Raw genomic sequence first — 26098 nt, forward strand, 5'->3', positions numbered from 1 at the left:
AACTAAACTCTTTGAAGGGCTTTATATTCTTCATGCAAATATGGTTTCTTCACCTAATCCTCAAGTTCACACAGTTTCTATCAATGCTTCCAATTCTATTTCTACTTTGTGGCATTTACGTTTAGAACATGTTTCTAGTACAACTCTTTCCGCTTTAAATAACCATTATCCTAAAATTCCTTGTATCTCTTATGCTCCTCCTTGTGATGCTTGCCATTTTGCTAAGCAGAAATGTTTATCCTTTCCTGTAAGCACAATTCATCTAATAAAATTTTTTATTTTATTCACTGTGACATATGGGGTCCTTTTTCTATCCCCTCTGTTCAAGGTTATCATTACTTTCTTACCATAGTAGATGATTTTTCACACTACACTCGGATTTTTCTATTAGACTCTAAGTCTGACACAAGAACCCAACTTACGAATTTTTTAGTTTCAATATTCCACAGCTGTTAAAACTTTGAAATTTGACGATGGTCCCGAGTTTGTTATGAAAGCTTTTTATGATTTAAAAGGTATTGTCCACCAAATCTCTTGTGTTGAAACACCTCAACAAAACGGTTTGGTCAAAAGAAAGCATCAGCACATTCTCAATGTTGCTCGTGTACTTTTATTTTAATCTAACATTCCCGTTTCATATTGATCTTTTGCCATAATGGATGCTACTTTCATCATTAATAGATTACCATCTCCAGTCATAAATAATCTTACTCTTTTTTAACAAATGCATTCTATTTTTCCATCTTATTCTGATCTGAAAGTTTTTGATTATCTATGTTTTGCTTTCACTTTGTCTCATAATCAGTCCAAGTTTTCTGCTAGAGCTAAAAAAATGTGTTTTTTTAGACATTCCTTTTGGTTCCAAAGCTTATATTTTATTAAATCTACATACAAATCAGATCTTTTTATCTAGAAATGTTGTTTTTCATGAACTTGTGTTTCTTTTTACAAATGTTTCAAGTGCACCTATTGATACTTCCATACAGACCATGTCATCCTTTCTTGACGATGACTTTTCTTATCACCCTACTACTTCTTCTTTCTCGCTACCTGATTCTTCCTCACCACAAACCACTCCACCCATCATTCCACACAACTTTGATACTAATTATTATGTTTTATCTAAGACTGTCGATGTCGATTAGTTAAAAAAAAAAAGTTAAAAAGTGAGCTACAAATATTCTTCTGGTTATTAATATAAGACCCATTTAACTAATTCTATTAATGAAATTATGTAAGTTAGTTAATTATAAGAAATATAACATATTTTTCCTAAAACACCATAATTATCTTCCTTAATATCCTCCCATTCTCCCACTTGATTGTAGTCAAGAGAATATACATATGAGTAATTTAGAAAAAAAATTAATAAATATAAAAACAGGTCTTATATTTAAATTAAAATCAACTTAAGAATTAGAATCTATATTAGTGATCAGGGAGGATTATCATTTTAAACTGTCACACATACGAAAGTATTAGTTGCAAATCAGATGACATGCAAGCTGAATATGATTTACACCCAAGACACATTTTATATTATATTTTAGTATTTTTTTTAGTTAGCTGTCATATTATATTTACTCCGTCTGTGCACAAAGCTAACCGAATCTATAAGAAAATACTATATTACTATAGTTTTTGTACTTTTATAACTGACTTTTGAAATCCGAAAAACCTAGTTTGGACTAAAATATATGTTTAAGATGGCTTTTGCAAAAGAGTTTCTAAAGCAAATTATACTAGATCTAATTCTTAATATACCATCTAGTTTATAGTTCAATTTGAATTATAAACTGTTAATTGACTTCTATCTAGTTTCAATTCATAAAACTTAACTGAAATAAAAGTCAATTTTGCAAATGCAAACAAATAAGTCCAGGTGAGAAGCAAAAAGCATTGCTTTTTCCCGGCCGGGTGGCTGGTAAAAAGGAGAGGAACTATGCTCTAAAGTCTAAAGAACCTCTCTGCAGTAGGGTTGCTCACGGGACGGATTGTGATCGGGATAGGCCCGTCCTGGTTCCATCCCGATGAACAGTAACGGGACAGATTTTCTGTCTCGTGTCTCGGCCCGTCCCGAAAATATTTTTTTTAATTTTTAATTTTTTAAAAAATTTTTTTAAAAAAATCTGATTTTTTTAATTATATTTTTTTGAGCTTAAATCTTATAAAAACATCTTTTTTTTCTATTTTATTTGTTTGGGCACTCTTAAACAAAAGCTCAAAATATTACATATAATAGTCATTAAAAACTCTAAACAAAAGTTTTTAACACAATAAAAATTTGCTAAAAATTCTAATCATCAATAATCTCAAATCATTAACAAATATAAAAACTCTAAATAAATATATCTATAGTTCCATACAATAGTCTCAAATCTTAAAAAAAATATGAAAAAAATGATATTATATAAATAGGATAAAAAATTTAAAAAAATTAAAAAAAGGAACCGGGACGGGACGACCCCGTCCCGTGTCCCGTCCTGTCCCGGTCCCTTTTTTATCCCGTCCTGAAAATTTTGGGACGGATCTGTCCCGTGCCAATAAGACTGGGACGAGCCGGCCTTGAACACCCCTACTTTGCAGAAGTTCATCCAAATTCCAAACACGGGCTTCCACCTTCTCTTTATTTTTCTCTAGAAGCTTGGAGCCGTAAATAACGAGGTATACCACACAGGAACGAGGCTGATCACATGGCTTCCACAGTTCTTCCATGCGAATAGACCCCTCAAGGCAACAAGTTTTATTTTACCGATGTCCAGTGACGGTGCTGCTCAATCATCAAGGGTAGACCATAGAACCACACGATCCGTTGCAGTTCCTCCTCCTTCTGCAATTCCATCTAGCTTGGATGATCCCTTGGGTTTGTCAATAACAAATGCTTCTTGTTGGAGAGAGTGCGTGGGCTTGTTGGAGTGTAGAGACTCTTGATTTGGGCTTTGGTTTTCAACGAGTTGGGGGTTTGTTTCTGTCCTCTTTGTGATCCATCTGGCTAGAATGAAGAATAGGATATTTGTCCAGAAGTTACTTTTGTCATTCATTTTATTTTCACATTTTGTTTCGATCTTTTCCCTGCTGCTAACTCCATCATTTTCGTGTTAAATCATGAGCGTCGTGCTCACTCCCACTTTAACCGGTAACGCTGTAATATTTTACTCTCTAATTCCTGCAACTGCAGTGGCTTTACTGGTGCCTTACAAGTGTGCCTTCTCATTTTTCATTTTGGCTTGACACCCCTCTTGCCTTCTAGAGGCTGTCATTCTCTGGTTTTCAAAGACGAAAGAGGTGCAAAATGCAGAGAAATTGGTGAGGTCAGAATGAAGGTGGAGGCAAGTTAAGAGCTATTATGTCTCTGGCGTTTCTCTGCGGCTCCATTCACGTTACCTATGTTTATTTTGAATTTCATCATTTGTCACCAAATACTTCGCCTGTATCTGTTTTTGATCCGTCCCAATATCAGTTTGTTGGTTTAGTGATATGGAATTTGATCATTCCATCGTGCTATTCGCTCATGGAATTCAATATCACTGTGCATCAGTGCATATATAGACATGTAAGTGAAGTAACAAGACACGAGGCCCGGTGAGACCGTTACAGTGGGATGATTCGGCCCCTAGACCACAACCTTTTGCTCAGAGTCAGTGATGAATCGGGCAACAGGAATCTAACTTGGATGGTCCTCTCGGTGGATGTGCCGCCCATGAAGCCAGTTTCGTTCTAACTCTCAGGGGGTGTTTGACATATAGATTGTAGCCAAGAGAATACAAATACCTTCAATTTTCATAGCAGCCAAGAGTACCGTTTTGTAAATCTTTGTCACGTTTTGATTCCTCCCAAGTGGCGACACAATGCTCGGAGTTACTTAAAGCAGAGGGAAAAGGGCTAGTGGCACAATTCTCTGTTTCAGTATTTAGTCCACTAAATCCATTATTTCCTCAGTTTCTTATATAATTTTATATAACTTCAAATCTTTCAAGAGAAATGTTTATCTTAATGATATTTTATTATATTTATAGTTTATAGTTACAATTAACGACCTCCCTTCAGCATGACTCCCAAGAAATATCTAATTCCGGGTGGCATGATTTCCCCATCCATCGAGAAAGAGTGTGGGCCCACATGACTTGAGTTCACCAATAAAAAAGCACAGAGTGAAACGGAAGAAAAGAAAGTGGAAATGTAATCCAACTGTTACTGGGAAAAAATAACAAAGAAAGATCCGCAATAGAGAGGCTTTCTTTTGCGCTCTCAAGATGAGGAACGATCTTGTACAGCGGATGAAGCTAATTAAATGACCACGAATATATACAGGACTGAGAGGCGAAGCTCAAAACATGTACGGTGTAGCCGAGAAAGGAGAGATCACCATCACCGGCGGCATAATACAATTCCTCCTGAAAATTATCCCAACGAAACAAACAGTAAAACATTTGCAAGATCAAATAATCAAATCTATTGTGAAAGGGGGAATAGATCGAGCGACTGATGCACTTACGTGCGGGTGTCGGTGTGAAAGGAACAGCTAGTGTTGAGCGATGATCTGGGTTTAGCCAACAATTTCTTCTGAGACTTGTTATTTTTATCAACGCTGGTGTGGCGATGCTGATCCACAGAATCCTCCATGATCACGGAAAGTGAAGGCCGCCAATGCGAACGCTGAAGTCTGCCCCGCTGGGAAGCAGGATCCGGATCGCGGTGGCCGTCGGTGTCGGAGGGCGGCGCCGTCGATGCCGGAGTGTTCTGGGGACGGTAACAAGATCTGAATTCCGAAAACAATTTCATAACAGTGAAATCCAATGGGTGGTGCCTCAGCAGGAGGAGATATGTTGGTGAGAAATTCTCTGGGATAAGAAGGAAAGGGTTGAAGGGAGAGTGCTGGCTCTCAAAAACGCTGATGGGTCGGTGGGTTGTCCACTTCGGCCCCCAATCAGCGTTTGTCTTTATCCTTAGACCTAAGATTCAGACGGATCGGATTGGTTTAACATTATTATTATTATTATTTCACTTACTGATTGCGTCAACGCTATCCTGGAATCTCCACTAAACGAGTCACCAGATGACCAGAGCATTATTAATCCAGCTGGCATGTTTTATATATAAAAAAAAACAACTGACCAATCTGATTTAATTATGATAAAATACTATATGAAAAAAAATTATCTTGATTTTCATAAAAGTATTCACGAACACTTATTACCTCCTGTTCTAATTATAAGAGTTAGTTGACTAATTTGAAGAGATTAATAAAGTAAGTTAAGTAAGTTATTTGTAATAAATAAATGTTGTCATTCCTAAAATATCGTTGCTAATTAAGTGTATTGGTTAGAATTATTATTATTAGAAGGACTATCTTGGAAAAAAATACATAAATATAAGAGACAAAATGAATTGGAGTCTTATAATTAGGATCAAACTAAAAATAAATGGGGTCTTATATTAAGGACCGGAGGTAGTATTACAAAGGGGTTCAAACAAGTTCTTAATTAAAAGTTATTAATTGTGAAATGTCATTTGATAAAGTATACTGTTTGTAGATGATTTAACGAAGATTTGGCAGCCCATAGAAATTAGGTTCGGCAACTCGACTTTTACATAAAGAATACCGCACGACTCGGCCAGCAGGACGAAGAAACATTTTTCCCGCGTTCTTTTTATCTCATTATTTATCTGGGCAAGACGTTTAGGAAAAAAATATGTACTCTTTGCAAAAAAGTGTATAGCAGTATATATGCCTTAAACGAGGACAGTTTGTCGTTGGCCAAAAAAAAAAAATAGAGGAGCAGTTTGTCCGTTTTTATTGGGCATTACCCTTTAGCGCCGGCTGCGTTGGTGTCCGGGACCCTGCGGGTCTAAAACCTGCGGGCGCCACAACTAGCAAACCAGCGGCTACTTTATTTAATACAAGACATAATTATTAAACTAATTTTAATTTTAAATATAAATTTATTTTTAATATTTATCAATTTTTTTAAATTACTCTTATGAATACTCTCTTAACGATAATCAAATAAATAAGGGAGAAAGGATATTTGAAAAAATGATTAAGGTATTTTAGAAAAAACATGCCATATTTCTTATAATTAACTAATTTACTTAACTTCTTTTCAAATTAGTTAAATAGGTCTTATATTAAGGATCAGAAAAATAGCGCATAACATTAAAGAGTGCTTTTTTTTGCCAACATTAAAGAGCCATGTTTTCAATATTATTACGTACCATCTAATTCTTACGGTTAGTTAATTATTTAAATAGATTAAAAAATTTAATTAAATTAGTTATTTGTAATAAATAAGTGTTATCTATCCAAATATCCTTGCTATCCAAGTGTATTGGCTAGAATTACTATTATTATATAGGACTATTTTAAAAAAATGATAAATATGAGAAACAAAGTAAATTGGGATTTTATATTTAAGATTAAAATAAAAATAGATTAAGAAAGTCTGTTAAGTTACTTAAATCCCTAAAATATTCTTGCTAATCATATGTATTAGTTAAAACTATCATTTAATTGAATCTTTAACATGTGCAATTATTTCAATAACTATTTTAAAAATAGATAAATAAGAAAGACAAAGTGAATTGGGGTTTTATATTTAAAATCAAATTAAAAGTCAAACTAACTTTTATATTAAGGATTGAAGGTGGTTCAACTCAATTTATCCACTTGAAGGTTAAAAAAAAAAAATTATCCACTTCACGCACTTTACTGCTTTTTTTAAGTTATTTTGCCCCATTTTATTATTGCTTTGTTGCGTGTTAATTGACATATTCTCATTGAATTTGATAAAATATTAAACGATCAACAATTTAGGATAATTCTAAAAAAAAGCTTGAAATTATTAAATTCTAGATAAAAATTTTTCACCAAAATATGTTGTTATTTGTAAGTATTGTTAAAGTATTGTTAACAAACCAATTTAGTAATTTTAAGTTTTTTTAAGATTCTCCCAACAATTTTTTGAAAAAATATTCATTTCTCTCGAACCAAAAGCAACTCATAAGGCCTGCGTACTTGACACAGGGGGAAGCCTTTACTTGGGTGCTGCCTGTTTAGTTTGCCTGGATAAACGTAATACTCTTCCGATCTTTAATATAAGACTCATTTAACTAATTTAGTTAGATTAACAAAGTTAGGTAGTTAGTTAATTATAATAAATGTGACACGTTTTTTCTAAAATAACATAATCATCTTTCTTAATACCCATCTCTCTTCTACTTGATTATGGTTGAGAGAGTATTCATAGAGGTAATTTAGAGAAAATTGATAAATATGATAAATGGGTCTTATATTTAGGACTAAAACCAACTCAATAATTGAATCCTATATTAAGGACTGGAGGAGTATTATTATCCGAAATAACAAGAGTTATTTTGTATTTTTGCTTATGCGATTGTTTTGTTAGTTGTTGCCTTTACTGGCCTTATTCTTCTGGGTTTATTTAATAATAATTTAAATAATTAAATGACACATGCTTGGGCTTATTGTATGCCTTTGCCTGAGCCTGCTTTACTCGTAACAGGCTTGTCTTGCTTTTTTTTTTTTTTTTTGGTAGGAATTTGGGCATCATGAGGTTTGTATAAATCCGTCGTTCGTCTAGTCAGACCTTATACCAAGAATGAAAAAACAAAACTTCCGACCTGCCGGATTCGAACCAGCGACCTAAGGATGTCTGAGAAACCACTACAGTCCTCCGCTCTGCCAACTGAGCTAAGGTCGGATGGTGTTTGTGGCGTCGCTTCGTTATTTTATATCTATTTGTTTGTTCTTTTATTCCTCCACAATATTATCTCTTTACAGATGCGGGGTTTGTGATTTGAGGATACAGATTAATTACTACTTCCATTCTTTTAATCTCAGATAACTCCAAGGTCAACAAAAAAAAAACTCAACCCCTTTATTAAAACAATTAGATGAATTCGTTTGTTATAATAAATATGATTTGATTTTTTTAAAATACTCATATGCAACATTAAATTATATTCTCTCTGATCTTATTTATAAGCTTCAAATTCAGGAAGAGCTGTGATCCATTTTATAAACTTCAATTTAATGTTGTCTTGACATTTAATACATTTTTTTTATTTTGTCCTTAACCATTTATTCTCTCTCTTTTGTCATGCTCTCTCCTGTCATCTTTTCTAATACATTCTCTTTCATCATTCATCTCATTTATTACAATGACATATTTGAAAATAAATTATATTTCTAACCTACTTATTACTTTTAACTAATAGCTCGTTATTTGAAACTTATAATTAGTACATGTAGTATACACTTCTTTCTAAAGTATGGGAATTGATTCAAAGGTTGAATTCTGTGGTAAATATACTAATTTGTTATGTCTTCCATTTTATTATTTTTTAAAACTCATTTGCCTAACTCATATTAAGACAAAAAAATAATTAAGGATAATATAGAAAAAATACACTAAATGTTAAGACAAATCAAACTTAAAATTTATAAAACGAATCATTTCTCTTTTTAGATTTAAAACTTATAAATAGGATCGAAAATAGTATCTCCTTAATTTTTTGGCCCACCCCATAATTTACAATTTTGTTTTTGTTTTTCTCTGTAGGTTTAATCTGAGTTTTCTTTTGATTCATAGAGTCTTATCATGCTATGAGATGATATTCTACGACTTAAGAATGATCCGTTCATTTGTCTCGTGAGCATGTTCATTTATAAGAAAATGAGATCAATCAACCAATTCACGTCAATAAATCAATATTAATACAAACAGTATAATTTTTTATAAAATGTGCGCTGTTATTTTTTATTTTTTTATTTTTAAGTTTTGGTTAGAAAGACTCTGTGTACGAGGACAAACAACCCTTGCGCTGGAAACATACGAGAAAAATGCCGCAGTGGACAAAATTCTCTTTGTTTCGCTTTAAAATTATGCTGGTCTAACTCATTATGGCAGGGATGCGTTGTGCCGTGTGCGCGCTAATCGATCAGGCCTGTCTGGCTAGAACACTGGCTGCCCCTGCTTGTTTCCCCTTGATAACGGAAAGTGAGAGTAATTTGACTGTGTTAAACGCGTAGCCGGGTCATGATTTACCCGCCTCGCCATGGAAGGAGCGTGAATGTCACATTTATTGCGTACCCCTTCACATGCATCCATGAATTGTTGCATACATTGAATCCCGACTCCAAAATTACCTTGTGAATATTTTCTTTTACGAATTCCAAAATATGACAGGACATACTGTTAAATAATAATATTACTTCTGATTTTAAATATAATACTCCTCCGATCCTAATTATAAGACCCAATTGACTTATTTGAGGAGATTAAGGAAGTAAGTTAAGTTGGTTATTTATAATAAATAAGTGTTGTCATTCCTAAAATATCCTTGCTAATTAGTATATTGGCTAAAACTATCATTATTAGAAGGATTATCTTGGAAAAAAATGCATAAATATAATAGACAAAATGGATTAGGGTCTTATAATTAGGACCAAATAAAAAGTCAAATGGGGTCTTATAATAAGGACCGGAGGAGTACTTTATTTATAGATTACAAATGAGATCTTATAATTATAAGTGAGATTGTAGATTAGAAATATTTCAGTCAATTTTTTTTTTCAAGAAAAATGCCTTGATGGATACGTGGCACTGCATCACTTGCCCGTTCAATCGGAGATGAAAGTGTGAAGAAACGAAATCTTTAAAAGTAAATGTCTTAGAATTTCACGGCATGTGTAAGCCTGCCCTTTAACTTAAAAAAAAAAAGAAATTAAAAATAGAAGAACGCCGAGACAACAAAAAAATAGTAAAAGACACTACTAAAAATATCCAAGCACGCTTAAAAAAAAATGTCCAAGCTCGATATCCTTAAGTATTTTAAACACTTGACTAGAGGCACGCGTCGCTGCCTATGAATTTTATTTTGAAAAAATCCCAAAAAAAGCCTTTGAAATTTACCAAATCCCAGATTGGGTTCTTAAATTTCAAAAATAACAGAATGGGTCATTGACCCAATCTGTCATTTGTGAAATTCAGGCGAATTGACATTTTTGCCCCTGAGCAAAAGTGAGTAGTTATTCTCTAAACAAATCTAGGTAACGCTTACACTATTTTAGTGATTACAAGATTCGTTGTAGTTAATAATAAGGTACCTGACAATAATAAGATACCTGACTATGAAAAAATAAATAGTTATTCTCTACACAAATCTAGGTAATGCTTACATTGTTCTAGTGATTACAGAATTAGTTGTAGTTAATAACAAGACACCTGACTATGAAAAAGTGAGTAGTTATTCGCTACACGAATCTAGGTAACACCTAAACTCTTATAATGATTCCTTGAATCATTGTAGTGAATGAATAAATGAGGGCAAAATTGTCAATTCGCCTGAATTTCACAAATAACAGATTGGGTCAATGACCCATTCTGTCATTTTCGAAATTTAAGGACCCAATCTGGCATTTCCCATATTTCAAGGACCTTTTTTGGAATTTTCCCTTTTATTTTTATAATTAAGCTAATAAATTATTTATTAAAATGTTGACAACAAAATCAGGAACTGAAAGATGCTGTGCTCCATTTAACATATACTCTTAACAATTTTTTTGGGACTGAGCCGCTCATTAGAAAAGTCAATTTATAAGGAAGATAATTGGCTAATCATTACAAAATCACAGTTGCATTACGGTTAAGCAAATGTGGGAGGCGACTTCATAAATCTAATCATGCGCTTAACAGGCAAAGTGCGGCGCCGCAGTGACCTTTACAGTTAGTATCACAGTCTCTGTTTTTTCGCCCCTCAATTATGACTGTCATCTTCGATGATTTATGATCTTCTGCGATTCTTGGAGCTGCTATTTTGATCACGGGAGAAGCGCGCTTTCGCAGTGTCGGAGCAGAGCAATTTTTTAGTCGCTGGAACAAATGATTCTGGATGAGAAAAAAAAATAATTAAAGGTATCAACTTGAAAAATAATCTGAGTAATGGCATTTTAAAAATTAAAAACAATTGAGCATCAAATTGACGGGAGGGCCGACCCTTACAGCGGAGAACTAAGGTGGTGGTGGGGAAGCCGAAGAGGATTGGTCCCCCCACCCACCTGCCCAAGAAAAATGGTCCACATGGTGGTAAATTTGGGATATTGAGAGAGAGGGACGGAGGATGAAGGCGACTAAAATAATGGGGGAAACGGTAGGTGCAGAGATCTAGAGACTTGAGCAGCGATGAAAATGGAATAAAGCTTGAGCTTCAAGGCTTTTCTATGACTCCCTCATGACCCGGAATTGTTCACACAACTATATACTTTTATAGGAGGCGCCTACTCTTATTTTTGCAGGAATGTCAGAAGGACTGAAGGAGGTGAGTGTTGGTGCTTTGCTGGTTTAAACTTTAAACAGCAGGTTAATTTCTATTTTTCTGATTCTTTTCCTCTCAATATCTCTCTCTGACTCATAGTCCGTCCATGCATTTTTATTTTTTATATGCCATTCCTCTGTCTTTATATGCCTTGTTGCTTCTCATACACTTCGAGCTTTGTCTTCGTATCCTCTCCCGTGTCGAGAACTGCATTACTTGTGTGCCAATTTACTACTACTGTACGACCCTCTTTACAAGGGACTTGTCTGTCTCTATTGTTTTTGTCCTCTTGCTGATGCAAGAATATGGTCTGTTTGGTCTCCTCTCACTCTCACCGCCCATTATGGCCCTCTTACGTCTCTCTCTTCCTTGAATCTTTTGATACAGGTTTCAAAAAGTAAGGTACTCTTGATTTGAAGCGGGTTTTGGGTTTTCCTTAATTGCTTTAGTTATGGAAGTTTGCTCTGTACTTGAAGTGGATGTAAATGGACAAGAAACCTTCCTGGTGGACAAGGTAAGCCTCTTCTCCAAAACTTCGTTTTTAAAATCTGCCTTTGGCTCCACTTTGAAATTGTATTTCCCCTTTTGCCGAAATTGCCTTTTTATCAAGACAATCTGGTTTCCTTCATCTGGTCGTTTGTCCTCTAATGTAAAGATATAGATCTTTTTCCTTTCTCTCTCGTTTGTTTGGGATCTACAGTAAACGCACACAGGGTTCAACTTTCTCAATCTTTTGTTTGAAGGTTTCTCTTGGTCCTGAATGTTGCAACTTAACTCTTAAAAGTTAAAAATCATTACTGTCCAATGATTTACTACCTGTCTTTTTTCTGCAAATTTTCATCCCATGTTTTCTAGTTATCCTTGGTAATTTCACGTCCTACTTTTCCACTCATCATTAATTGGCACCTACATTGCAGAGAGGTAGGAGGTGGGGTATGGGTCCAGTAACTGCTGTTTTATCATTTCTCTGGCCATAGAAATTATCATCATCCCAAGCCCAACCCCAAGCACAAGGCACTTTATGTTCTTTATTTTTTTGGTTCTCTTTTTTGTTTTGGGTGCACATCATATTAATTGCTACTGCCATGGTTTGCTGGGGTCCTGGGGATTTAATGGTTTTAGAGCTTTTGATTGTTTTATTCACGTATTTTAAGAGGGGCCAAGGGTTGCTTTCAAGGAAATTTCTTTGTCTGCTCCACCATTCTATGCGAGAAACTTCGATAGTGATCCTTCCTGCTTGCCATAATGTATAATTTAACGACCTCCCTATCACCACATTAATTCTTTTGGTGATTAAAGACCTTTAGTTGTGGACTTTCTTTTCATTGTCTCCTTTTCATATTTTCTCCTCGTTTCTTTTCTCATTTGTGCGCTTTTCCATTGATTCCATGTTTTTGGTGGGTTATTTTGACATTGATCCTATTTTTTTGGCATCGCGTACATTTTTGTCCCTTCAGGTGTAACTCTGTTTTTCAATGGGTCTAATTTGCAGGATATCGTTGCTCAGTATTCGGGTAAATTATCGAAACTATTTGGCAAATCTAGTAGCGGCAGCACCAGAAAGCTTAAAGTAATATTCCATGACTTTCCAGGAGGTGCAGAAGGTTTTGAGCTCATGTTAAGATTCTGTTATGGTAACGGAAAAACTGACATAACTCCTTCCAATTTGGTCCTCGCTCATTGTGCTGCTGAATTCATGGAAATGAAAGAATCTGTGGCTGGGCTTTCTAATTTATCGGCGCAAACTGAAAAATTGCTCCCGGAGACTAGCTATTGGACATGGTCGGACCTTTTGATTGCCTTGAAGCAGTGCCAGAATATAGAGTCAGTCTCAGATTCTTCATCGATGCTAGGAAAATGTTTGGATTCACTTGTTGGGAGGCTGGTTTTAGGCTGTGAAGCAAGTCCATGTCCATCTACTTGTTCTCCAGACAGTTCTGGGCTTCGGTTTTCATGCGACTCTAAAAGCACTGAGAGTATCAAGACAAATTTCTCTCATTCAACATGGTGGTTTGATGATCTAGTATTTTTGAGTCCCCCGAACATTGAAAAGTTGGTGCAATCAATGCTTGTAAGAAAATTGGACCAAGTTGTGATAAGTAGGTTTCTGTTGTTCTATCAAAAGCCAAGTTTTCGACTGCTGCAACTGAGGCAAAGCGTAAAATTATACGATGTGAATCTCATTCTGAGATTTTTGAAAGCGTTCCTAGGACAAGGGAAAACCAGTCTGATAACTCCTATTCGAATGAAGAAAGTTGCCATCTTGGTAGATTTGTATATAGCAGAAATAGCCCCTGATCCTTGTTTGAAACCTTCCAAGTTCATGGCACTTGCCACCGCACTGCCTGATTATGCGAGAGATTCATATGACGAACTCTACCATGCAATGGACATGTATCTAAAGGTATACAATTTTATTTTATCTTTGTTCTTTATTAATCCTTCAAAGTTCGTTTGGAATTTGGAGTTTCTAATTCCTGTCATATCGTTAGCTATCTGATTAGGTGAGGGACTCGGATCGTTTTCTATTCTTCCCCTGACATGCTAAAGTAACATCTTAGTAATAACCAGAAGTTGTTGGCTGAACCTCGTTAGAAGTTGAATCTAGTTGAACACTTGAACTAAATGAGTTGTATTATAGGTTCACGCTGGATTGTGTGAAGAAGAGAGGGTGAAGATAAGTTGTGGTTTAATTATGAGAAGCTTTCAGCTGAGGCTTGCCTACACCTTTCTCGGAACACGAATTTTCCTTCAAATTCTGCTGTTCAAGCTCTCATATCTCAGCAATCCAAGCTCAGTAACTTGCTCCAGGGTACTCCAACTACTCCAGTCAAGTTCTTCTTTCACGATTCGCCTGGTAGTTCCAGTGATGCTGGTAAAAAGGGAAGGAAAGGCAAAACCAGCGAGCAGGTTGTGCTGTATTCTGGGAAATTTGATGTTTCAGCTGATAATGAGAACCTCAGAGCACATTTGCAAGGAATGCAATGGAGAGTTATGGAACTGGAGAAATCTGTAAGAAGATGCAAACCCAGATGGCAAAAATATCAAAATCAAGAGCATCCGGGAACAGTTTACGCACTATCCTTGCCCAAGCTCTGTTCGTGACAGAGATTTTGGGGATCGAATTGTTCTTCTAACTCAAAATATGCAATTTGTACAGCAGAGAAATGAAGTTTGTGTGTTGTTGATGCATCTTTCCTGCCTCAACTGAAGTCGTTTGAGTATATAATCATGTTTACGTGGAGAATCTCTCCTGATTGTACAGCCATGAAATAAGAGCTCATATTAGCACCAGTTAATTCTCAATCAATACATTATCCGTATCCCAGCGCCTCTTATTCCCGCTAAGTTTGAACAATTAAAAATAAGCACGAATAGATAACTCTCACACGGGTAAAGTCTATTTTTCGGATGCATTTGACGGGTTCAAATTCTGAATGTTTGTCCCTCTGTTCAACGCGGTCTTTTGAATAGGTCACTCTTGACTTAAAGCTTCCAGATGGATCCAGCCATGAGTGAAGTGATAAAATTATGGTTAGTTTGCTTACCACGAGATAAGACGCGCAGTAGTTAGATTCATACTCCCGAGACAGACATCAATATCAAGTACTATTTTTAATTTTTAATATAAAAACTCATTTGATTTTTATTTGGTCCTTAATATAAGATTTCAATTCATTTTATTAAGTTTGAACAATTAAAAATAAGCACGAATAGATAACTCTCACACGGGTAAAGTCTATTTTTCGGATGCATTTGACGGGTTCAAATTCTGAATGTTTGTCCCTCTGTTCAACGCGGTCTTTTGAATAGGTCACTCTTGACTTAAAGCTTCCAGATGGATCCAGCCATGAGTGAAGTGATAAAATTATGGTTAGTTTGCTTACCACGAGATAAGACGCGCAGTAGTTAGATTCATACTCTCGAGACAGACATCAATATCAAGTACTATTTTTAATTTTTAATATAAAAACTCATTTGATTTTTATTTTGGTTCTTAATATAAGATTTTAATTTATTTTATCTTTCCTATTTATCTATTTTCCTCAAAGTTTACAATAATAGTAGTTTTAACTAATACATTTCATTAATAAGAATATTTTAAGAAAAAAAAACCTATTTATTAAAAATAATTAATTTAACTAGCTTTTTTAATTTACTCAAATTAATCAACTAACTTTTATATGAAAGGCCTGTATATAGGGTCCGATTTGAAACGGTTATAAGTAGCTTTTTAATAATAATTTACGGAATACGAGACAAGCATGTGAAAAGAGTTTTATCTCAGTTTTCATAAAATGTGCTTATACGAGATTTTTACCGTTCTCCTAAGTTCTCCTAAACAGGCACATAATATAGCAAGATAGGATCACAAAAGAATCACCAACCTCCACTGCTGAGATTTTGCCCCATTGACGACTTCAATATAATAAACAGTTGCATGTTTTTACAGTACATAAACTGGCTCTGAATACTAGTTGCTCGTTCGGATTAAGGATTTGCAGAAGTTGACTCAGATTCCGAACCGCTTGACGAGAAGATGAGCTGTCCTTGGAAGACCTAAGAAGCTAATAGTGAAAAATGTCAGTAAAAGCGAACTCTAGCGTCAAGAGGCACATAAATTTGTAAAGACCAAGAGGGTGAAGTTGCCCCTCAACTCGGTTGCACGAAGCATTGTCTAGAAAAGATGCTTTTGACAACTGATTGAAACTGATTGTTTGGTTTCCCTTAGACTGACGGATAATCGCACAGCACATGCTGCCGTGGGGCTAAGCATGGAAGCAGCCGCAATCATAATAAATGCAGGGGAGCTGTGGTGAATGTTTGCTTCCCTTTCTTGCAGGTTTTGAGAAGAAATGTATTTTATAGCTTCTAAAGCTAAAGATATACCTTCAATAATTTAGCTCTTTATAATCTTAGAAAGAATACACTATTAGTTTAGTTCCTAACGATTAAGGCTAAAAGTATGCATACAGTGTTTAATACTATAAACGACCATAGAGGCCTCCGCCTAGGGAGGACTAGATCCAGACTGTGTGTGTGTGTGTATTATATTAATAAAGAGCAGATAAAAAAAAGGATATAGAGGAAATACACGTATATACACATATATACATATAAAGCATTTCAACTTAATAATGAAAATGTGCATGCCCAGACCCAGCTTTAGATTTTGTTTTCAGATAATATTTAGTGAGTTCGGATTGAATTGTTGACTTGCTTGTTAAGGACTTGCCTGATGTATCAATCAACTGATTAGTTTGAAGTTTTAATAGAAGCGTGACGTTTCACCAATTACAAGAAGTCTCGAGTAAGAAGGTAAACAAGATTATCGTCCGCTTCCCATTAATCCATTCTAAAGAAACAAATCCGCTTTTAATTAGAGATCCCCTGTAGCTTTGTCCTTTCAGCTGTGCCTACCTAAGTACCCCACATGTGACATATCTGACGTTCTCTTTTGTAAAAGACTTGTTTTTCTAAGCAAAAGTACGAATAACCATGCTAATTGCTAAATATATATTCCTCCGATCCTTAATTTAGGACCTAATTATTGAGTTAGTTTTAGTTTTAGATATAAGACTCATTTCTCATATTTATTAATTTTCTCTAAATTACCTCTATAAATACTCCATCAACCATAATCAAGTAGAAGAGGAAGATGAGGTATTAAAAAAAGTGATTATGGTATTTTAGGAAAAACGTGTCACATTTCTTATAATTAACTAACTTATTTAACTTCTTTAATATAATCAAATTAGTTAAATAGGTCTTATATTAAGGATAAGAGGAGTATCTCTTTTTTTTTTTACCAGAGGCTGAAGGGAAAACCACCTAACGCGGGTGGTACTCAAACAGCTCGAATGTCCTACTTTATATTTGATTATTCATACTAGGAGAACTTTTACGTTGCATATAAAATTAAACATACATGGCAATGAGGAATTTTAACAAATTAGATCATAAGCATACATATCAAGGATTCAAATCCTCTCAGAATCTCTTCTCCACCCTTACATTAAAAAAAATAGACGATTTACGTGTAATATCTTATAAAATATTATTAAGATATTTTTAAAATGCAAATAAATAAATTTAAATTTTAAAATTTAATCTCGACAGTTCACATCTGCAGTATAAAAAAAATTAATACATGAAATACTACATCTGAATCATTAAAAGATATGGAAGAAGAAGAAGAAGCAAAAAGATTGTAAGAGGAAGCTCATACCACATGTTGAGCTGTTTTCAGTTATGACGAGTTATGCCCAAATCATTCGTTCTTTGGTCCGCGAGACCACACCTGACACCTGAGCCAACGGAGAAGGGACTTTTTTTTTTTGGTATTGCCAAGAAGGGATTCTAATTATATGAATTGATTCACTTATCACTAAGGGCTATAAACGCATCCATGGTTAGTTTTTTTTTAATACGAAAGAGGGCCAGGCCCAAGAAAGCAAAAACATTAACTAGTGGGGCAAATTAGTCCCATACTATCCGGTATCATACTCGTCCTAAGATGCTGCGGACAATAATCGAAGGTTTCAGACTTTGACAATCCCAACTTAGCCATCGCATCCGCCAAATGGTCCTGCTGTCGTGATATGCCCTGAATCTGTAGACTCCAGTCAAGGCCCAGCATGCTTCGAATCTGAAGTAAGACCAAACTTTCGGAAGGCGAGAGACTTTGAGTATATATTCTATCAATTGATGTCTGAGAATCAGATTCTAAAATGACTTTTTTTAATCCCCTTTCCCAAGCAAATTTAAGTCCCTTTAGTATAGCCCACTCCTCTGCCTCCTGAGCACTGCAACAGTCTAGATAATGGGAGAATCCAGCTATCCAATGACCCCTATGATCCCTTATGACGCCTCCACAAGCAGCTCTCCCTGTGTATCGGACTACTGCCCCATCCACATAAACTTTGAGCCAATCCAAGAGGTGGGGTTAGGGGTGTTTTTTTTATTGTTACTGTTGTTGTGGGTAAAAGTAATGGGCTTTCTATCCCACTATGGGCTACAACCACATCCATGGGCTTTAAAACCAAGCCTCTTGTCTTGAATCCGCCTCTGCTCTCTGATCTCACTCACCCAATCTATATTTTCGGCCCAATAGAATATCCAGTACTTGACTGGTCTATAAAGAGATTTAGAGCAACCCTGCTCAAAAGCCCGTATCTAGAATTTCGTTGGAAGGCGCTGGGAAAACAAAGATGAAGAAATCGAGTTCGTTGCAAACTGAGGTCAGGTGGATTGCAATTTCGTTGCAAACTGATGTCAGGTGGATGGCAAAGTTGTTTGCTAATTGTGGTCTAAAAGCTATAAGAAAATTATTCTCTATCCTAATTGTATAAAGGCTGTTGGCCTTGTGCCTTTCTGACGAAAGGGTTGTGATACTAATTACCCAGTTTGGAGACATTACCGATTACTTAGATCTTCCTACTCCTACGTTATGGAGGCAAATTAGATATTGTTTGTTTTGGCCAGGATTCCTCCGTGTGTGTGTGTGTTGGGGGGGAGAGAGAGGGAGAGAGAGAGGCGGCTCGATCTAACTCGGGACTCTTGCATCTTGCTTTTCGTTTGTATTAATATTCAATACAATAGAATCTTTTTTCCTATTATTTTATTTATGGGTTGCCTAATATTAATATTTAAACTCTGAGTCGAGTGGAGGTGACGAGCACTAAGCATCTCATCAGTACCTACTCTCAGTTTTTTTAAACACCTCACGTGCCTCCCTAATCCCTATTAACATCAACATGTTTTGCATTATTATCCACATGCGCGCATTGTGACTGTGCACGGAACAGGCGAGAGAAATCGTAGATTTTGATGAGTTAATTTCCCAAACATCAGTATATATAGCCATTAAGAAAATCCCGGCCAAAGAAAACTTAAAATTGCAACTTTTTTTAAGTGAATTTATTACCACCTCTCGTTCTTAATATAATAGCTAACTAACTAATTTTTGTATATAAAAATTTTTTGTTAAGTTAGTTATTTGTAATAAATAGGTATTATCTTTTTCAAAATATCTTTACTAATTATGTGTATTAGCTAAAACTGTTATTTGATGAAATATTTAATATGTGCAACTAATATAATGATAACTTTTAAAAAAAATAGATAACTATTAAAAATAAAATAAATGAAGATTTTATATTTAAAATTAAAATGAACAAGAAACTAGTTTTCGTATTAAATACAAGGGATTAAATACTTCCATAAACACAGCGGCATGCTGTACACTGTGGTATGACTTTCTCGACTCTATTCCCTATCAGGAGATCCTTTTTCATCGGATGCCACTCTCTGCAACTCCAGCTGCATGCTTATTCAATTCATTCATTCATGTCTCCCTGTGATGGGATTTAATGCCCACCTTGCTTTCACCCTCAAATATTGATCTCCAAAAGCTGTCCGATCCCGCTCTTAATGAATTGTCTTCGTATCCGATGAATAACAAGTTACCATCTACATACCCACTCGATATTTAAAAAAAAAAAAAAAAAGGCACGCCCTGCATCTTAAACTACGTTCAGTACATAAGGTTGATCATGGAATCTTATGGTGGCAACGCTAAAATTGATTAGATGACTCTTTTAATTTACTAAAATAGTCCGTTGCCTCTGAAGTTGGCATTGCTTGGTTAGGACTTGGGAGCAATGAGGCTTCTTCTGGCCACCACCTTCCCCGCTTTGAATTAAATAAACTGCACCAAGTAACCATTAATGCGTTTTTGGATTGAAACTGCGATAGCAGAATAACTGAGGAGGGGCCTTCTCTCAGATGTCAATCAACAACGGAGGTGGCTCCTCTTAGACGTCAATCACACCTCACTTTGTTTAAATTTTTTCACTTTTCTGACAGGTTAGGTGTACTGACATGCCCCACCAAAATATCTAAATCTGAGGGGGCAAGGCAAAGGGGTTCCCGCATTTTTACAGCCCACACTGTAAGAAACTCTTACGAAAAAAGGAGACAGTAAAGTGTCTAGTTTCCTGCTTCTTTCCTTTCTTCATGGATTTGGGCGCCCCACTACTTCCGTCTATTGACCAAAAGAAATAAAAACCATAGCTGAAGGGTTTACATGAAGACGGGGTGGGGATAGGGGACAAGATTTGAGTATAACATAGAAACCAAAACAAGGCTTCCTGAATCCCCAAATATGCTAACCCCCACTCGCCCATTCTTCCCTTTGAGATCTCATCCAATGTTCCTTTCTATTAGAAAAATGTTCTCTGCTTCGGTATTCTGTTCCATTCCCCCGACATCCACACAGATATTCGCGCGTCCTTCCATTTTAGAAAAATACTTCCCCAACCAAATAAAAAACTTATTCCCCTTTGCGAGACCCTTTACTCTTTCAATGTCATTTATAAATATTATTCTTCTTATCCTGAATATAATACTTATTTTATAGTGTATATAGAGGTTTTATATTTAGAATAGGAGGAGGAGTACAATTTTTATAACTTTAATATTATCTACAAGATATCTAATACAACCACCATAAATATATAAACGAATCCTATCCATGGTTTCAAAGTTGTGCTCATTGCTTTGTTCGGATATTGTATATTGACACAATGCGCATATGCTTTTCAATGTTATAAACAATCTTTTTTCATTTTGTTTTTTGACCTTGAAAATCTTTTTTTTCATTCTCATTTATCTTGTTTTCTTCTGCTATTATGTTATCATATTTATATTATGCGGTGCAAGTACTAAAAGTGGTGAAAGTTTTGCATCCCATTTACTGTGAGGAGGGAAGGGGGCATTGCCATGGTCTGGGAAAGTGGGGCCTGGTGGTAGTAGAGTCCAGCTGGAAATGCTGTGATGAAAGCACCTAAAATCATGAAAGAGAAAGGGTTAGGAACCTCTCACGCCCCCCACCTCAGTCCTCACCCTCCATCATATGACCTAAAAGCATTCAGGGCCTTCGGATCTGCTTAACAATTAACATATCCCTCTTTTCTGTGGAATCAAAACGCCTTGGAAGAAAAAGCTGCGCCCTTTTTTAAAAATTCACTCATGTACTCACAGCTGGACACTCAAACCTTCCAGCTGTATTCCTCCACATGTCCTTCTTTTATTCGTTGCAATCGGCCCTCTGCCCCCACCACTCCACCACTGACCCTCTGACACTTCACAGCTTTCGCCAGCTATCTGTGGTCACCCCCACCAACGGCTAATTCTTTCTCATTCCTCGGAATTTGTTGTCCCTCGTGGCTGATGACGTGGCTTCTCGGATCGGCCCTTCTCAGACAAGCCTCTTATTTGAAAATATTGCTTACTGCCTATAAAACCCCACACTCTCTGCTCCCACTCTCACGCCCTCACAGCAGAAGCTTCCCCATTCGCCTGTTCTCCTCTCCTCCTTCCTTCTGCATTCACTGCCATCATGTCTAGAATGTCTGGTTTTCTGGGGTTTTTTGTGGGTCTGATGTTGGTGGGGTTGGCTTCCTCCGCCAAGTTTGAGCAACTTTTCCAGCCAAGCTGGGCTTTAGACCATTTCATGTATGAAGGAGAACTCGTCAAGCTCAAACTTGACAACTATTCCGGTAATTTTCCACTCCTTCCCTTTTGATTCCTGGACGAAATAATTAATAAGAAGAAACTCACCTCTATTCCGAGGCTAGATGCCTTGAACACTGCAATACAAATCATCCCTGAATGCCGAAGAGTGTGTGCGCGGTTTCTTCTTCTTCTTCTTTTTTTTTCCCCAGAAAATTGTTGTCCTGGATCGATATCGATAATGACATTGGGCTCACAGGAACACCCATAATAATCTTAGTTTGAACGTTTCAGGTGCTGGTTTTGCATCTAAAAGCAAGTATATGTTTGGGAGAGTGAGCATTCAGCTCAAGCTTGTGGAGGGTGACTCTGCTGGGACTGTGACTGCTTTCTATGTAAGTGGATACTGCAACTTCTCTTTTCTCAAGGGAGAACAAAGCTAGCTTACTCTTTTATTAGGGGCTGTTGGGATTATTGCTCCCGAACTACCCCGTGCATTGATTGTCCCTGCTCCTAAACAAATTAATTAAATTGTTTACGTACTATTCAGCTTCATGCACTGAACATTTTCAAGGAACAGACAAATTAAGAACTTGGGTTTATTCTAGACAAGCGGGACACCGCTGCCTACTCGTTTTAACCCGTGAATGACTTTATATCCAATTACATCAAGCATTTATTAGTGTGGTCAACACGGTTCTCGATTGGACATCTGTTCGAATTTGATGGAAGCTCTTCGTTTTCAATCTGATTAAATATGTGGTTGTCCGTTTATGATTCCGATAATTAATTTGAAGAATAAACCTTTATCTGTCCATAACCTTAGTGGCTGGATAACTGACCCAGCACTGACCTATTCGGTTGATGCAGATGTCATCGGAGGGTCCAAATCACAATGAATTTGATTTCGAGTTCTTGGGCAACACCACGGGTGAACCATACTCAGTCCAGACCAACGTGTACGTAAATGGAGTGGGCAATAGGGAGCAGAGACTTAACCTCTGGTTCGACCCCAGCAAGGATTTCCATGCATACTCTATCTTCTGGAATCAGCGCCAAGTTGTGTAAGCACCAAGAACTCAATCTCTGTTTTGCATTCTAGTTTGCTAGGCACCGTTGCCGGTGTTCCATAATTAAAATCAAAAGTACAGAATGAATGAAAAGAGAAAAGAGGGCTGTCTTCACATGGATATGTAGCAGAGAGCCCTTTATAATAATTGGTGTTTGAGCTATGATATGGCTTGTGTCGTTGTGTCCCCATCGGGTCACATAACAACAGGCTCTGTTGAAAGAAGAAGGAATACAAGACATTTTGAGCCAATACCACTGATGGGAACATCGCAGAGAAACGGGGATAGAGACAGAGACGTCTATTTCCTTTGTTTCTGGCAATTTCTCTGGAGATGCTTACCTTTTACTAGTATTCTTATTACCATTATCATTATTCTATTTCTAATATTTCGTATAATATGATATGCTGTAATCAGATTCTTAGTGGACGACACCCCAATAAGAGTGCACACAAACTTGGAACACAAAGGCATTCCATTCCCGAAGGACCAAGCGATGGGAATTTACAGCTCAATATGGAACGCAGACGATTGGGCAACTCAGGGTGGTCGAGTGAAGACTGATTGGAGCCACGCACCGTTCGTGGCGACGTACAAGGGATTCGAAATCAATGCGTGCGAGTGTCCGGGGACGGTGGCGACGGCGGATAATGCAAAGAGGTGCAGTAGCAGCGAGGATAAGAAGTATTGGTGGGACGAGCCGACGATGTCGGAGCTTAATGTGCACCAGAGCCATCAGCTGAAGTGGGTTAAGGCCAAGCATATGGTGTATGACTATTGCTCTGACACCGCCAGGTTCCCAGCCATTCCCGCCGAGTGTGTCCATCACCGTCACTATCGCCCACGCCACTGATGAAATCAAATCACCCCTGTCTTTTCCAACATGTTCTTCATGTTGCTATGTATTATATTTTCCTGCTATTTTGTGAATGTAAGTTATTTGTTCTGTGGTTTCCTGTCCAATCAATCCACTTTATTCGTAAATTTTGCTCTCTCTCGCTCTATCTCACATTTGCTATCGCTTACTGTGTGTGTGCGGGTTCCACTATCAAACATGCCTCGGAATGGGAATTGAGGGGCGCCACTCGCTCACGGGGTTGCCTTGGGGACCAGGAAGAGCAAAAATATCGTTTGGTGGTACGAAATTTTAGATAAATGACTGGGGGAAAAAGCCCCGATTGAAACATATGAACTCGGGAATATAGAATAGATCATTGCTTTGGATAAGTAATGTTATTTAGTATTATTAACAAAAAAAAAACAGCATATGAACTCGGGAATATATATTACTGTGCGTGCGCTCATTTGTCAATAAAAAAATAGTGAATATGGACGGCTTGGATGAGTACAGAATCATAGATTTAACCTTAATATTTCAACAAAACATGATATAATTCCACCCTTCTCAGTTTCAGGTCATGGAATCGGGATGATTTGCAAACACTGTTTCTTAAAATCAGGCGTTTAGCTTTGACAACAAACATGTGAAATATGCGTTGCTTTTAGTGCGGTTGACACCGTTCCTAATAATTCACTTAAATAATCTCGTTAGAAAGACAAAGTCCTCCTCCCAATGTGTCGAGCTTAAAGCATCAAAGTCGTCTTTAATAAGAGCGACGTTAAAGGCCGATGATGGATTTCTGCATTGTAAAGACAAATGGTTGTATATCGACCTCGTTCAATGACTGATGGGCGGAATAGTTGACCGGGCCCATTCTTTATTTTGGTTTAACCTTTTGCTAATTCAAATGATTCAACTGTGGGGTCCTGATAACATGCCATGATGAATTGCTAAAAGAAAAGCAAAAGCAGGGAAGCTGATTTGTATTGTAAATACCGAAAGAACCTTATCATATTGGCATCCGTTTTGATAACTTAGTCCAACATTTTAAGTAACCATAATGCGTTTTATGTTTGGAATCGTTTCAGGAAAGGGGCAAAAGAAGAGTAAACTTTAATCATATTAATTACTTTGTGGATATGGCATCATTGGAAAGCAGTGAAATCCATGGGCTGAACAGCAGAGCGTGTACCAGGATGAATGAATAAGATATTGGTGGGAGCATCTCTTTCACTTAAATGTCTGCCACTCGCAACGTTTCATCCGAGTCTATCAAAGAGAATAGGCTTGTGACCTGTAGCCAGAAAGAGATCAAAGAATAGAATGTTATTCCCTTGGAGGACGCAAAAGGCCGAGCATACGAGGACAAAGTGAGAGCAGCCGACAGAGCTTTGGGTTCGAATTTGGGAAATCAGTCCAAAACACATATGTGGAGTTTCAACTTCTAACGCTCAGGGATGAGGAGCAAGAGAGGGATGGGAGAAAAAGTTGTTTGGGGTTGAAAGAGAAAGCAAAATTCAAAGCGAGACAAGGCCGATGAAGTAATCAATTGACGTGGACAAGGGACCCTCCCCTCCTCCATGGTTAATTATTACTACTGCTGGATTTACAAATGACGCAGAGTCAAAAATGCTTGATTAGTGCACGGGGCTCTTTTTTCCTTTGATCAACTACTATGACATTTATAATTAGGTTTAATTAGCAAGATCAAAGGGTGGAAGGTAGATGCTCTATTAACAAAATAAAAGGAACAGAAAAAGCTCCCAAAAGATCAGACTTTATGCACATAATTCAGCTCGGATTCCCACTCAAATGAGATCTGTTCTCAAATTAATGTCAATTGGCATACAATCAACGGGAGTGATAATGTACTATTTTTTAATGGTAAATTGTTATTATTATCTTTAAGTTGACGTAGTTAGGTTAAATCAAGATACTACTAATAAATATATGCTCATATGATAATGTGCCAAAGGAGATATTTTAGAAAAAAATATTAAAAGCCAATGATTGTAGTTAAGCGAAACCAAAAGTTATACCCTAAGAAAACTTGGAACGATAAAGCAGATAGGTTTGGAGGGGCGGGACAATAATAGATGCGGACCAACGCGAAGATGATAACAAGTCACGAAAAAAAGGAATATGAAATTTCATACACAAAATAATAATAATAATAATAATAATAAGGTGCAATTTGTCAATTGTCATGATGAAGGGGGCTTTTCCCTTTCGGTTTAATTGAGAGGGGCAATTTACTTTTACAGAAAGCTGACAAATTTTACCACGCTTGAGACTGCGAGGCAGCAATTAATAAACTCTCCCATAATTAAAAAGA

General features: G+C 36.6%; 3 protein-coding genes and 1 non-coding gene across 4 annotated transcripts; 2 read left to right on the top strand and 2 right to left on the bottom strand.

Moving 5' to 3' along the window:
- Positions 1-4199: 4199 nt before the first annotated feature.
- Positions 4200-5087, bottom strand: LOC114720155 (uncharacterized). Its single transcript, XM_028905776.1, has 3 exons — positions 5010-5087; positions 4496-4914; positions 4200-4394 (listed from the first exon to the last, which is right to left on the bottom strand). The coding sequence occupies exons 1-3, from the start codon at positions 5085-5087 to the stop codon at positions 4328-4330; spliced, it is 564 nt and encodes a 187-aa protein (XP_028761609.1). The 3' UTR covers positions 4200-4327.
- A 2548-nt stretch (positions 5088-7635) lies between these two features.
- TRNAY-GUA (transfer RNA tyrosine (anticodon GUA)) lies at positions 7636-7721 on the bottom strand. The gene is given in 2 exon segments: positions 7636-7671; positions 7685-7721. It is a non-coding gene; the product is annotated as a tRNA-Tyr (tRNA).
- A 4701-nt stretch (positions 7722-12422) lies between these two features.
- Positions 12423-14510, top strand: LOC114720156 (BTB/POZ domain-containing protein At3g19850-like). Its single transcript, XM_028905777.1, is given in 6 exon segments — positions 12423-12452; positions 12830-13741; positions 13979-14021; positions 14024-14344; positions 14347-14408; positions 14410-14510. Coding segments are annotated over 6 exon segments (1401 nt in total). The 3' UTR covers positions 14443-14510.
- Positions 14511-21681: 7171 nt separating this feature from the next.
- Positions 21682-23924, top strand: LOC114720117 (xyloglucan endotransglucosylase/hydrolase protein 9). Its single transcript, XM_028905729.1, has 4 exons — positions 21682-21899; positions 22147-22247; positions 22723-22916; positions 23340-23924. Exons 1-4 carry the CDS (start codon positions 21740-21742, stop codon positions 23773-23775), a joined length of 891 nt encoding a protein of 296 aa, XP_028761562.1. The 5' UTR covers positions 21682-21739; the 3' UTR covers positions 23776-23924.
- Positions 23925-26098: the final 2174 nt, after the last annotated feature.

The sequence above is a fragment of the Neltuma alba genome, unplaced genomic scaffold, assembly GCF_004799145.2.
Source record: "Neltuma alba isolate B1F8T4 unplaced genomic scaffold, ASM479914v2 tig00011968_pilon, whole genome shotgun sequence".
Taxonomy (NCBI): domain Eukaryota; kingdom Viridiplantae; phylum Streptophyta; class Magnoliopsida; order Fabales; family Fabaceae; genus Neltuma; species Neltuma alba.